The sequence below is a fragment of the Cryptomeria japonica genome, chromosome 8, assembly GCF_030272615.1.
Source record: "Cryptomeria japonica chromosome 8, Sugi_1.0, whole genome shotgun sequence".
In the NCBI taxonomy this organism is placed as follows: domain Eukaryota; kingdom Viridiplantae; phylum Streptophyta; class Pinopsida; order Cupressales; family Cupressaceae; genus Cryptomeria; species Cryptomeria japonica.
Window position 1 is genome coordinate 199,100,657 of NC_081412.1, and position 15,763 is coordinate 199,116,419.

Here is a 15,763-nt window from a genome sequence, read left to right on the forward strand (position 1 = left end):
CATGTAGTGAAGAGGATGATGACACATGGTAATCTTGGGAGTCCAACTTAGTGGTCTATAAATATGTGATGATTTATGCTGATTTCTATTACTGATTGAAATTGCTCCAGAACCCTGTTGCTATGTGAAGTCTCTTGAAAGAGTACAGCTCTAGAATTGTATTGTAAACTGTTATTTACTATTAATACATTGTATTGTGATTTGGATTATAGAGGTTTTCTCTTGAAAGAGTTTTCCTATGTATACACTGTATTATGGTCCTTATTCTATTTTGAATATCTGTTTAAGTTGATTTGAATGTTCATTTGAAATCCTTTTCTTTTCCACTACTTGTATAAACTTCATGTTCGAATTTTTCTACTCAGTTATATTTAAAGTAATACAATAAACGTGGATTGTGGATGCACTACAAACAAATAAACTGTGTTCGCCATTGTGTCTGGGTAAAATGGATGAGAGAACCAAAAGACAATTGCCATTATGTGCTTTGTGGCCATACAGCAACATTTACATGCCACAATGCATACAATATTTGTCATCAACATTTTGTCATTTTCTTTCAAAAACGCTCCTTAATTTGTTATTACTTTTGTCGTGCTTACACTCACAACAAAGGGATCCATTTTCAAATCGGAAAAGCTCAGTTTGCATTCACATATATAGAGAATTCAAATTCAGCCCATAAATATTATTTTTCGCCAAAATGGCCTACTAATTTCTTGTCGAGAGAGATTTGAACAGCACTGCACTGCTCCAACAAGTTACTCAACTTATCCATGGCATTGCTGTTTGACCTAGGTGATAAAGAAACAGCCGACCTGCAATCGATGGCATTAGAGGATAGACATTCAAAACCCCAACCCTGTGATCTTCTGATCTCTTTATAAGCAGATTTCTCTTCTTTTGATATACATAGAGTAGGTGCTCGATTCAATTTAGGTGAACAATCTGCCATATTTGTCTCTTCTATTAGCGAAGCAATCCTCTGCTTTTGCTCATTTACCTTCTCACAGAAGTCAGTTAATACCTGATTAAGCTGAAGTTCTCCATCTGTCTGACCAAATTCTATCTGGTGCCGCACCTCATCACTATCTGGAATCTGGGATTCCACTTCCATTGCAATATGTTCCGCTGATTCAGAAAACTCCATTAGAGGATTGTTTTGTCTAGATGCAAACTTCTGTTGACCGTACGAATTATTGGCAAAATCTATGAAAGCATTTTTCACCATAGATTCTGGACTAGAGTTCTTTGCATGCTGCTGGTATTGGTCTTTCACAGTTTGCACACTAGACTCCGAGCTCGGACCTCTGGAGATAACCTTACAACTTGATTCTACCATTTCATTTGATGAAGAGGCCACTTGATATGCATGCTCAGAGGTCATAAAGATCTGATATACAGGAGAAGGAAGATGCTGCTTTTGACCATATGAGTTTTTGGCAAAATCTATGAAACTATTTTTCAACGTACACTCTGGAGTTGTATCCTTTGCATGCTGCTGGTATCGGACTTTCCCAGTTTGCACATTAGGCTCCAGGCCTTGAGCCCTGGAGATAACCTTGCAACTTGATTCCAACATTTCATTTAATGAAGGTGTAACTTGATATGCACGATCAGAGGTCATAAAGATTTGACGTACAGAAGAAAGAAGATGCTGCTTTAGTTCATCTACCAACAAGCCAATTTTTCGTGGACGAGAAACATAAACAATAGCAGCAGGTTCACTCTCTAATAGCATCAACTGCCAGTTGTAAATTCTGCGAAATATGGTAGCCCATTCGGGAACAATTACATGCCTTGAATTAATGCACTCACAGGCAGTATGGTTTTGTACCATTAAATCAGCTTCTTTTAATGTCAGTAAATCACCTTTGTTTGCAAAGCTTATCTGGCACAAATATTGATACAAGTACTTCTGAAGAGTGAGTTTTCGTTCTTGGATCTCATCTCCAAATTCTTGCGAACCAACTCCACAGAAAATGGGATTCAAGTCGAATGAAGAAAGCTCAGGGAGTCTACATAACCTAAGAGCATGAACAATAGCATCAATATTAAAACCCATGTTCCATCCAGATTTAGGCATATATGACTCTAGATATCCACCTTCTACTCTCACATCAAGATCCTTTATTTCAGGAGCAGGCCAGCCAGGAAGACTGTTCTGTGCTGCTAAAACAATATCGCTTTCAGTTTCATTCAGTGCCTGATTAAAAGCATGAATGCAATAGCCAGGTGTTACCTCTAAAGGATTTGCATTTAAGAGAATGTTCAAATAAGGTTCCAATGACTCCAGAACCAGATTCCGGACATCAGAGGGATAAACATTAGGTTGTTGTGGAGCATGATCAGCCAACCACAATAAACCCTTTCTTAAACAATCATCACTGAGGAATCCTTTGGCATTGTCATGTTCATTCTCTGTAACAAGGATGACAGACCAGCTACCGATCCTCATCCTATCCAACTTTTGAAGCTCTAACTGATTTTCTATGGTGCTTATTTCAACATTTACAGAGCTCAATATAAGGAGAGGCAAGCAAGAACCAGGTTTCACACTCCCTACAAGAGACTGCAGCCTGCCTCTCTCAAGATCCCAGTGAACTTTATCAACCAACAGAAACAGAAGGCCACTTGCTCCTAAGCTAGCTTCCTCATTTTCAAGTCTGTCAACATTGAAGGAAACGTCTCTTAATATAGACAAACAAAACAATCTATTAGAGTCTCTACGCTCAGTTGTAGCCACTTCTGAGATAGAGACAGATGACTGTTCCCTGTCTGTTTTATCATTACCCATCATTTTAAACCGCAACCATTGTCCGACAATTTGGCTGGAATTTGTACATGACTTGTCATCAATTCGAGAACATAAAACTAACTTCCAACAAAGACACATGGCCTGAGGATTTTTCTGACTCAGAATAGGTCCAATTACTTCTGGTACATCCAGTTTTGACCACATTCTAGTGTGCATGTTGTATCTTTCCCTTACAATCTGATCAATGTTAAGCTCTACCATTGATAAGTTCTGTATGCCTCCCAAACGCTCCTCATGGCACACAATCTGTCACAGCCAACTGAAATACATAAACGTAGAATAGTGTGGTAATTGTATCTTAATGAAAACTGAAGAGCATGTGTAAATACCTTTTTATTAGATCGAACAGGAGGGCCCACCAAGAGTGAATTCAAAGCTGCATTGGCCTTCAATCGTCGCATATGTCTACTCTCTGCAATTTTTGATGCCTGACGCTTCCACCTCCTGTTTACAAAGTGCAAAAGCTATCAGGAACAAGCAAGTATAAATACCTTATTACATAGAACAGAATCAAGATTCAGCCAAGCAGCTAACCTCAGAAGAAGCTTTAACTTTGCAACTTCAACCTCAGCCTTCCATATGGCCAGTTTTGCTTTCTCGTCTTGGTCATTTGGTTCTTCAACTGCAGTCCAATCCTTTACTGTCTCGATTCTATGCATTTCATTAATATCATGAACTATTGGTCCTCTTGCATCCTCCCTTTCAATGAAATTCCCAAAATGTTCCTTCAATGGAAAGAAACTCTTTTTGATTTCCAATTCTAGTTCAGGAACATTTCTACGTAATTTCTTTACTCGCTGCTCTTGCAGTGGCTTTGACTGATGTATGGTATGCTTTCTTGCTCCAGAACGGGGTATGACAGGTTCTCCACCAAAAATTGGTCTTGGGGACCTCATTTCCAGTTTATCTGCTTCCTCAAACTTTTTGGTTTGTTGACTTCCAAATGGTTCTTGCATCTCCCAATCTTTAAACTTCTCACCATCAATAGGCAGGACATCCTCCTCATAATCAGGCATCTCTTCTTCAGGAGGAACAGAGGAATTAAATGCAGGTATATTAGGATATATGGCCCTTTTCGATAATTTGTCAACTTGAGCATCCAAACTTCTAATTGTCTGCAAAGTGCCATCCATTTCTGGCACCTGACCTGGAGAAATCACATCATGGAGTATCTTATCAGACCTTTTCTGATGTACAAGCTGGGAACACTTTGTCTGAAAATCTACATCGCCATTCAAGAATGGGCCTTCTTTCACCATATATAAATCCTCAAACTGCTTAAGGGAAAACCCATGGTATTCAAAAAGGCCTTCAGTATCCTCTCCCTGTAGAAATTCATTATTTCAGCCCAGTGGGACAAAGGAGACCAGACATGACAATCTGGATTGTGAAATGAATAAAATTGATCAAAATAATCAGAAATTAAGAGAATTGAATAAAACTTCAAGATGAGAGTTACCTCCATGGCTAACCACTTCACAACCTGAGCAGCTGGAATACCTTGATTTTTCTGTAACCCACTGTGCAATGAAGCTAGTGCTTGAGTCCGCAACTGAGGAGGGAGATCATACTTCAGTCAAATGAATTTTTCTCCAATGCAAAAATAAAGAAAGTTAAATTTCCATGCATATTATCCATAATAATGCAATAAATATTAAATATTACAAATACACACTGTAGTTCACTTTTTGCTTCTTCAGAGAAACCTGTAAAAAGTGATCAATAAATCAATCCTCATCCACGTCAACTGATGTCTAAGGCACCATGAAACTTAATATCGAGAAAATATGATGGCAGGGCAAGGCATTATACTGCTCCTTTCAAGGGAAAATGAAACTTTTTCATCATGATTTTTGATTACTCTCAATTTTCATAATGGTTTCCTATTTTAATTAAATTTTTATCAAGACTCTAAAAGGCACTCAATTTCCATGATCGTCTGTGATTTTGGTTGAATTTTTCATTGGTAACACCTGTTGTCTGCAAATTGCTCTTCCTTACATGCAGGGAAGAACATTTTTACTTTAAAATGCCTTAGAAAAGAACACCTTTACATTTAAGATGTTTTATGAAGCCTTTATGCCGTGTTAGTAACAATTTCCTAATTACATTTTTTTTTTTTGTTCTTTTGTAATCCTTCAGGTCTACTTGTCATGGTTTGTGCTCTTTTGATTGGGTTCAAATCTTATTTATTATTTTGGGAGTGGCCCCTTGCCCCACATTGATAAATAAAAAAATAGTGTGCTTAAAAACATAGTTGGAACTTGTTATTCTAGGATAAGGAAGTCAATTTGCTTCCCATCTTACTCCTTATCATGCACCTTAATCAATTCAGCAATTTGGAACAAATTAGAAGACACGCCAAGCAAAATACAAATGCACATTTCAAAGGAAAGCCCCTTGATCAATTCAATGATTTGAAGACACACACCAAGCAAGAATGCAAATGCCTGTCTATCCTTAAGATGTATAGTTGTTCGTGCAATTAATGGTCTGAAATCTCTTGTGATCGAATCATGAGTAATGGCAAAGCTATACAAACATCTTTTGATCATCTAAAATGATCTAGGGCTTTGTCCTTTTATATAACACCCTACCATGCAAATTTACACATTTTGTGATTGAGTCAGCAGACAATGGCTAGTTAGAGGATGGCTAGTTAGAGGCAATAAGAAACATAATATTTCCACAATCATGATTAAATTCATATGAGTCAGCAGACAATGGCTAGTTAGAGGCAATAAGAAACATAATATTTCCACAATCATGATTAAGTTCAAAGAATATGAATTTGCAATTTTTATAATTTTTATAATTTTTACAATCTAAGAAATAAATTCACAAGATTGTCAAAACAGGTAAATATTATACTAAGTAGATTTGAAAATTATATCAAAGTTTCAAACTCAACTTGGCAAAATTCAAAAGACCCAATTTTGACTCAGACAATAAATTCACAAGATTGTCAAAACAGGTAAATATTATACTCAGTAGATTTGAAAATTATATCAAGGTTTAAAACTCACGACTGGGCAAAATTCAAAAGACCCAATTTTGACTCAGACTCAATAACTCAGCAAATTAAAAAAATAATCAATTTCATTATCTAAGCAAAAATTGGATAAAACTTAGCATAGGCAAGTAAATGGGTGAGTTGCTCAGCAATGATAGAATGGACCTTGTATACATGATTGTAACCTTGAACCTTTATGATGATGTTAAGAAAACAGGAACGATATGGACAATGAGATATTTTCTAATAAGAATTAGATGAATAGAAGGTTCCATGGTATGATTGATGCATTCCATCTTACACTTGTACCACTACAAAACTAAATGCTCTACGATGTGTATGCAGCCTATGTTTAGAATATTTTGTCTTAAACATTTTAAGTGATACCATGTAAGGGGTTATGTCCTTAGTGACTTCTAGGAGGAAGTCTAAGCTAAGGGGAGGGGGATGTGAGGCCTGTCCTCATCTGTGAATAATGCAATTCCACCTTCAGTATATATGTTACAATATTGCCAGTTAGTTAGGCCAAATTGACAATTAATTAAGATGTGCTCTCTCTCTCTCTCTCTCTCTCTCTCTCTCTCTCTCTCTCTCTCTTCAAACTTATATTGGAAATGTATCATAGAAATCAAGAAATCGCTTTTTTATGTTATAAAGCATTTAATGGGAAACTAAAAGTTTAGATATGTCACTACATGCGCAATGCACTCTTGATACACCAGATTTATATAATTGTGTGATGATCCTTCTAATGTCTTTAGCATATAGTATGTAAATGTAATATGAATTATCAAGTGGAACTGAAATCAAAATAGCCTCAAAAGAAATCAGGAATGATACTATATCTAGACCTACCATAAATGAATACTAATGTGCTTCAAAGAAATCAGGAATGATACTATATCTAGACCTACTATAAATGAATACTAATGTGCTTCATGTGTGTGAGATGGATGGTAGCTATAGAGAGGACTAGGACCTTCGACATCCTTCTAGTGGTTGAAATGGATGGATAGACAGGGGTGTGCAATTGCGAGTAACACCAACCAAGCTATTGAAGAAGCTATGGTAAGTGTTGTCACAAAAGTTTGCACCCTTGTTGAGCTATCAATTCAGCAACCTTGTGAAACATGGAAACAACTACGAAGTGTGGGACTTGTGCAAGGAGGTTGAATCTCCGGAGAAGGCCGGCTTCCTTCTCAATCCAATTGCAAGTGTTGAACCAACTCAACACTCCAAATTCTACTTCTATACCTATCCTAACAGCTTGCAGAGGAAAAGGGAAGAAGGAAGAATTTAATAATAAATAATAATAATAATAAAATTAAAAATAAAGATAAAATTAAAATTAAAATATATAAGAATAAAACGAAATATAATTAAAATGTAATTGAGTTAATGAAGGGTCAAAATACATGGAAGGAAAAGTTGTGACTCCCTCAAACTTATGTTACCCCAAGTTTCCGAGACGGGGGGACAGGGAAATGGGTTTCCAAGACCTCTTTTTTTCCCCGGAATAGGGGACGGCAGGGGATGGAGATAGATAGATAGATAGATATCTATATCTATATCTATATCTATATATCCATCCCCTGTCGTCCCCGGAATATAGATAGATAGATAGATAGATATCTCTATCTATATATCCATCCCATATATAGTTAGATAGATAGATATCTATATCTATATATCCATCCCCTGCTGTCCCCTATTCCGGGAAAAAAAAAGGTCTTGGAAACCCATTTCCCTGTCCCCCCGTCCCGGAAACTTGGGGTAACATAGGTTTGAGGGAGTCACAACTTTTCCTTCCATGTATTTTGATCCTTCATTAACTTAATTAAATTTTAATTATATTTCGTTATATGCAATATTACCACCTATTTTAATTTTAATTTTAGAGTCTTGATTCTAATTCTAATAACCCTTTCACTTCTGAGTCTCTGACTTCATGTTTTCACCAATATTTTTTTAATTTTCTTGAGCGCTATCATGAACTCCTCCCATCTGCCAAGCAATGTTCTTATTTTTTTTGTTTGGGAAAGCATTATGATATCGATATAGTATTTTATCGATATTATATATGATATCGATAATAGAAAAATAGACAAAGAAGCTTGCAGAATATTACACTCGAATATAGTGCTCGTTATCTTACTTTTCGTTCAATACAAATTACATACTTATTGGATTCCAAAATCTTATTTTATAGGAAACCTCTTATAACAACTCTACTAAATATATGACTTGATTTAACAACTCAGCTTCCTACAACTAAGTACGTACAACCAATATACTAACCTATTAACAAACCATGTGACTAATAATAATATTAAGTTGTTTCTCAACAACTTAATATTAATATGACATTTATTTACAACACTTATATCAACATCCCCCAAAATATTTAATGCTTAATTATTTATGCATCCTATGATGCAATATTACCACCTATGTGAACACTAATTCCCAACAATCGATATTATATTATATTATATTGAAATACAGTGAAACAGAAATGAAACTATTTTAAAAAAAAATTAAAAATTAATCACTTACTCAGTTTGACAGTTTATAAATTATTATACTATATATTATTTATTAATAATTATTAATTATTAAAAATAAAAAAAAATTTACTCGCTGCAATCAAGGATTTTCTTAAAAAAAATTAATTGCTTTCTTTAATAAAAAATTTTAATGGCAGTGTCTAAAAACTGAAAAATACTTTTTATAAAAAAAATTGTTTTTAATTGTCCCTACCGCCAGAAACGGCTATCCGTCCCCGGGACGGTTAGGGGACGCTTGGGTGTCCCAAGCCATCCCGGGGATGCTCAACAATCCCCCGAAAAAGAGTTGACCGTTTCCGAGTTTCTGGGACGGTTTCTGAAAATTTTTTGGGATCAGGGATGGCTTGGAAACGTTTCCAACTGTCCCTTAAACGGTTTCCGTTTCTAGAACGTGTGCCTAAGGCCGGAAACACGTTTCCGAGTAACACTGATATATATATATATATATATATATATATAGTTAGAAGCATATACATGTGTTCTTATGATCTATAACAAACAAGCAGTGTGCTTCAGAAACTTTTGTTATTCCCCTGTTTCAGGCAGCACAGATAAGCTTCACTATAATTTTAATCCTTCTACAAGCTATGATAAACAGTATTTATAATCTCATTGACACTAGAGGACCAATATTGTTTTATGTACTTTAATTTGCATATTTTAGGATAACTCTACTTGACCATACAAGAAATATCCCTGACCTATTTTTATCAAGGAATTTTTCTATTGTTGCTTTCAGAATTATACAGAATAGAATAATCACCAGGAAAATGCTTTCAGACATACGAATTCAGACTGCCGTTAGTTTACTCCCTCAATACAAGCAGCTAGAAACTTACACATTAATACAGTCTTCAATAATTGTCAGATTAATCAACAACCAATATTCCAACAATCCATAAAAGAGAGACAAGGCAAAATGTATTATTATCAATCCAGAGAATATCTTTATTAACCCTTAGTACTTGGTGACTTACAGATCAGAACAGCTCCTATGCAAATCGTTTGTCTGGCCTTAGAAAAAATGGCCTATAACGCCACACAGTTGCAATTCTGAGAATTATATGATCCAGATTCACAGCGATGATCCAACTATATGCAGCTGCCAGTCAACTGCTTAACTCTCCCAGTGAATTGTATGTGCCTGTTCACTTTTACGACCTGAGCCCTGTCAAAGACAAAGGCGAAGGCGGAAGTTTGATGCAAGGTGCTAGAGTTTCCAAATCATTTTGTTGTGAGGCATTCACACATCGCCCCTTTGCAAATGGGGACTCCCACTTTTTCCTGCTTTCTAGGATGGTGTTAGAGTTCTTAGCTATTAGCCCTTGCATTGAAGAGGTATACATTGTCAGGAAGCCGAGAATCAGGAGGATAGCTCTTCTTTTGGGGGTGAAATGAGGTCAAAATAAACATAAAAAGAAAGAGGTCTGATGGAGGAACTCTTCAAGATCAAGCTCAATCAAGCAATGCAAGGAAACTGTTATCACAAAAGCTTGCACCCTTGCTGAGCTATCAACTCAGCAACCTTGTGAAACATGGAAACAACCCCGAAGTGTGGGACCTTGTGCAAGGGGGTTGAATCTCCGGAGAAAGTCGGTTTCCTTCTCAATCCAAGTGCAAGTATTGAACCAACTCAACACTTCAAATCTTACTTCTAAACCTATCCTAACAGCTTGCAGAGGAAAAGGGAAGAGAGAAATGCTAAAAATGAAAGGAGGTGATGCACCAAAATAAGAGATGTTTCTCTCCCCACCCGAAATGGCACAAAGAATCGACTGAATGACCTTAACGCACGTATGGAGGTTAGGACTTGATGAATGTCAAGAGGAGAGAAGGTTTCCCACAAGTCACACCTAGAAACAGGTTAACACAGCATATATGTGAAAGAAAGCCACAAACATACACTTACAATGAAAGTAAGAACACATACACAACATAAATAAGTTGAAGTAAGGCAAGAATGATGATTTCAATTCATTGTAAAGACCAATGGCCAAACTTACAGTTGCAGAAATGCAAGATAAAGACAAGTCTTTAAGAGAAGTGAAAGAGCATAGAATAGCTCAAGCCAGCAGAGAGAGAACCCTTTACAATGAGGCATAACAGCCTTATATAGAAAACTGTTTGCAAGAGTTGTTGGAGCATTAAAAGCCTTGAGTGTTGATCACGCCATCTGGAAGTGTTGCGAACCGAAACGAAGTTGGGAAGACTTCAGAAACACAGGTTGCCCAAGTTGGGAAGATTTAGGCTTGGGATCTCAGAACTTCAGGATTCCAGAGTTCCAGGGAAAAGGAAAGGAGACTAAGGAAAGGAACTTCGGAACCTCGAGGTTCTGGAGTTCCAGGGAAGAGAAAGGAGACTTAGGAAAGGAACTTCGGAACCTCGAGGTTTCGGAGTTCCGGAGAAGAGAAAGGAGACTTAGCAAAGGAACTTCAGAACCTCAAGGTTCCGAAGTTCCGGTTCCGAAGTTCCGGGGAAGAGAAACTTAGGAACTTGGGAACCTGGGGGTTCCGGAGTTCTGAGGAAGAGAAGACTTAGCAACCTGGGAACTTCGGGGTTCCGGAGTTCCGGGGTTGAGGACTAGAAGACTTAGCAACCTGGGAACTTTAGCGTTCCGGAGTTCCGGGGTTGAGGACTTAGGAACTTAGGAACCTAGGGGTTCCGGAGTTCTGGGGTTGAGGACTTAGGATCTTGGAAACCTGGGGGTTCCGAAGTTCCGGCAAGACAACACTTCACACTTCATGATTCCATTGTTTCCTCTTTGATCAAACTGGGGCAGCGCTGGTCCACAGAACATATCTCTAATCGGTTCTCACTGATGGACCAAGGCTGTCATAAAATGACAACAGAAACATCAATTGGGTCAAGTACGTAGGCAACTTCAAGTGCCCCTCTCTCAGAGCAAATTTCACTCTTATTGCCTCAGGTTGAAGGTGAGATCATATGAAGGTGAGTTTTGAAATCTTATAGTATATAGAGGCATAAAGTAATAAGGTTCAACTCAAAAGTGCATTTTCAAGCTACTTCAAGTGCTTAAGGTTGAGGGCGAAAAACTTCAAGTGCTCCTCTTGAGGAGCGAAATTCACTTCAAGTACCCTTATTTGAGAGCAAAATTGTTCCTAGCACACACTATGCTCCTAGTTCAGCAAGCTTGAATTAATGGAATGGAGGAGGGCGAATGAGAAAACACTAAGTGCCAAATTTCAATTAACTTCATGAGACTCTCTCTCAGAGCAAAAGTTCATCCTAAGACCTCATGTTGAACATGGTATCACACATTAGAGTTGAGAGAGTGAGTGAAATAGAGCAAGGAAGAGTTACAATTCTGATTTGAAATCGCTTCATGACCATCACTTTTAGAGCAAATTTCCCCTAGGAGCCTTGTTTGAGTGTGAATTAGAGTGTATGAATGAGGCTAGTGAGTATGATTTCGATTTGAGATCACCTCAAGTACTCCTTCTTTAGAGCAAAGTTTACTTCATGTATCCTTTGATAGGAGCGAATTTTGCATTTTAGGCCTTCACAAGGAAAGTTTGACATGTTTTTGTAGATGAAGACTTGAAAAATCTAAGGATTGAGTTGATGAAACAATGAAGTGATTGAAGAAAAGTTTATTTGAAATTCACTTCATGTGCTTGCCTTGAACAACGAACTTCATGTGCTGAGGAAGGAGAGCGAACTTCATGTGCTTGCCTAATGGAGCAAACTTCATGAGAAAGGGTAATGGAGCGAATTTTCCTTCATGTACTCCTAAATGATAGTTAATTTCCTTCATTTGCCCAAGAGATGATGTGAGAGTATTTACCTTGAGCCGATTTGATCTTTAGAAAGAGTGATTTTGAGTTGAAAGTAACTTCATAAGCAAGGTGATTGGAGCGAACTTCATGAGCAAGGTGATTGGAGCAAACTTGATGTGCATAAGCCTTGGAGCGAATTTGTCTCATTTGCCCAAAATAAGATGCAAAACTGCTAATAGATCATTTCCTTGAGCTAAATTGACGTCTTAACATACTTAGGAGAGAATAATTTTGAATTTGAGATAATGAAGGGCAAGTTAGAGGGTTACTTCAAGTGCATGGATCATGGAGCGAGCTTCATGTGCATTGGTTTAGGAGCGAGCTTCATGTGCTCACCTTGGAGAGCGAACTTCACATGCTGGCCTTCAAGAGCGAATTTCAAGTGCAAAGGTTATGAGGCGAACTTCATGTGCATGGCATTTGGAGCAAATTTCCCTTTCACTACTCTTGGCTAGGAGCGAGATTGATTTTTAAGCCTTCCTCAAGGTTGATGTGACACTTTCATATGCATGGATGGCGAATTTCCCAAAAGATGACAAGGCAGATTTACCTAAGGCAAAATTTCAAGTCACAAAGATGAGAGTTGGAAGATGAAAGATGAAGCTTTCAAGTCACATGGATGAAGGTTGATATCAAAGTCAGATTGCAAAAGATGAAAGACATCGAATTACTAGGCCAGTGAGATCAAGAGAGGAAGCACACACTTGAAGGTTAAAAGAGACGAATTCCAACTTGGGCGGACATAAGCTAAAGAAATGCAAAATTGCAGAGATACCAACTGAGACATAAAGTAATGAGATTCAACTCAAAGGTGTATTTGCAAGCTACTTCACGTGCTCCTTATTGAGAGCGAATTTGTCCCAGACTGCACATTGAGTATATTTTGAAGCATTTGAATGGATGGATTGAATTGATGAAGCAATGAAAGTGATTGAGGGCGAGCTCAATTTTGGTTTGAAATTCACTTCATGTGGACGCCAAGAGGAGCGAACTTCATGTGCAAGCCCAGAGGAGCGAACTTCATGTGGAAGCCAAGAGGAGAGAACTTCATGAGCATGGGATCAAGAGTGAATTTGCAAGATTGTTTATAAGAACATTGTTTTGAGCCGATTTAATGCTTGGAAAGAGTGATTTTGGAGTCAAAGTGATGATGAAAGGCGAAATTTAAGACTAACTTCATGTGCCTTGGTCTAAGAGCGAACTTCATGTGCAAGCCAAGGCGAGCTTCATGTCCAAACCAAGGAGAGCGAACTTCATGTGATGGCTTCCAAGAGCGAACTTCATGTGCTGAGGTTGGAGAGTGAACTTCATGTTTTGAGGTTGGAGAGTGAACTTCATGTGCCAGCCAAGAAGAGTGAACTTCAAGTGAAAGGGCTTAGGAGCGAACTTCATGAAAACCCTCATGAGAGCGAAATCCTTTATATTTGAATGCACTTTAAAGATTAACCAAACATTACTTTGGCGCCAAAAACAAAATTCAAATTTGAATCAGAAGATGTAAGTCGGCCAATATTAAAAGATAATAATAAATTTTCTTTATGCTAAATCAGGTCAGCCTTCATAGGAAAAGATACAACTTTTGTCCTAAGCGCCTATAAGATCATTCAAACAATCATTCAAGCATCAAATCAAAACATTTTCTTCCTCTTTAATTAGCAAATTTCATCAGCAAGATAGCAAATTCAATCAGCATCAAGGGCGAATTTAAGCATTGAGTTTACAGATAAAGTAGAGAATTTCATCCTCCAACAGCAACATCCACCAAAGAATGAAAGCGAATTCAATCAATAAAGTGCAGATCCACTGATTTAGGAGGCGAAATTCATCAAGGGATAGCAGCAAACTTCATCACAAAGACAACGACCTTCTCTTATCAACCTGCAAATCACATAAAATCGGAGATTATATCAAATTAAGAGATTGTATAAGCTATGTATCATGTGTGCTTAATACCTTCTTTTGTTTTATTTTGCAAGAATAACTAATGAAAAGGATGGAGAAACAGACTGGAAGCAGCATCAAGAACACTTCAAAGGCACGGAGAATACTCAAAATGCTAGGACTTCAAACATTTCAATAGCTGCAAAATGAAGCAACCGCAATAACAAATGGAGTAGGATACCTTCTAAGTTCTCATTCTATCATGATGAAGAGATCAAAGGAGTGCGAAGGAGAAATCATACAATCACCCCAAGGCAAGCGGGCGAGGATGGAGGAATGACTCAACTACATCAATGCTTCCCATCAGCACTACTTTGAGCGAACTTGAAATGATGAGTGTCAAGACATATCTCTCAACGTCCCTTCATGATGATCTACCAAGTATACAAGTGCAAGTTAAAGTGGTATCCTAGCCATCATCCCAGTCACTACTCCACCAATCAAAGAAGTTCCACATCAACATGTCTAGATGCAATGTACCTGACTCGTCCATGATGGCACAAACTTCGAGGCACCTGCCCCCGTTATCCATTGGTCAAATATTCCAGAGATCACATGAGTCAAAGTGTTGTAATTATTTCATTGGCCAGAATTGAGTTTTTTGTAACAAACCCTAATTAGGGTTTTGATTGTAAAATCTCAGCCATTGATCTCAAATTGATCTAAGCCATTGAATTGTATTGAGAACATTATAAAAGGCTCAAGCTCTTCATTTGTAAAAGTTAAGAGAGAGATAATAATAGTAGTAGGAGAAGAATAGAATAGAAGATAGAAAAAAAGCTAGAATAGATTAGGAGGAGAAGAAATTGTTGTTAAAGACTTGTAAATGAGATACTCTTTTCACTGAAGTTATGGTGAAATGTATTATTTCAACAAGTCTCATGGTTTCTATTTCTCATTTGCTTTCATGTTGTTTAGATTGAATGGGAGAATTTGTTGAATGCATTTGTGTGGAATCCATTTAGTCCATACCACTAGCCTCTTGTTGATTGTAAGTGTGCCTTGCGTGGTCAACTAGAATGATATGAGCTTAACTTCAAATTGTTATATGTTTGTTGTTTATGCATTAACTTGGATGGTGATCAATGTTTGATGGTAATGATTTGAATATCTTTGAATTATCCCTTAGAAGATTGCATTGATCTTGTGTCAAATTGTTCAAATTGATGGTGAGACCTTGCCCAGTAGGATCACCTATCTTCTTACATTTTAGGTATTAGAATAGACTCTCTCAACCCTTCATCTTTTTTGCCTTTTTTTCAAATCAAGCTAGTTTAGGATAAAAAAGCATCACAAGATTGCAACATCAGATGATCTAGTTCCAATGATTCAAGCATTCAACAATTCAACGTAAGTCCCCTCATGATTCCAGCATAATCACATCAAACCACGAGCTTATCCACACGTTGTGACCCGACATACAAGAACCTTGGAGTTGTCTCAAGTGATCCTTAAGCTAATCTTCAGCATTTGAGTAACTTTGTTCAAGAGAGGATAAGATACTTTTGGGTATTTTATTATGTGTTCGCATGTGTATGAAAAACACATCAACACGATCCTTCTGTTGTTCGTGCCTCCCTCCCGGTCTTAGCTTCTTGGGGATTTCATCTCAGTTAGCATTCATGCG

At 37.4% G+C, this 15,763-nt stretch overlaps 1 protein-coding gene across 2 annotated transcripts in view; it reads right to left on the minus strand.

The window, feature by feature from the left end:
* Positions 1–453: 453 nt before the first annotated feature.
* The window catches only part of LOC131048350 (SAC3 family protein B), a 66,303-nt gene continuing 50,993 nt past the window's right edge, over positions 454–15,763 (minus strand). For both annotated transcript variants that reach the window (XM_057982278.2, XM_059209591.1), the window contains exons 9-12: positions 4,278–4,370; positions 3,353–4,143; positions 3,148–3,262; positions 454–3,064 (exon numbers count right to left, since the gene is read on the minus strand). In XM_057982278.2, coding sequence (XP_057838261.2) covers positions 689–3,064; positions 3,148–3,262; positions 3,353–4,143; positions 4,278–4,370 — 3,375 coding nt within the window. In that variant the 3' untranslated portion in view covers positions 454–688. The remainder of the gene's footprint in view (positions 3,065–3,147; positions 3,263–3,352; positions 4,144–4,277; positions 4,371–15,763) is intronic.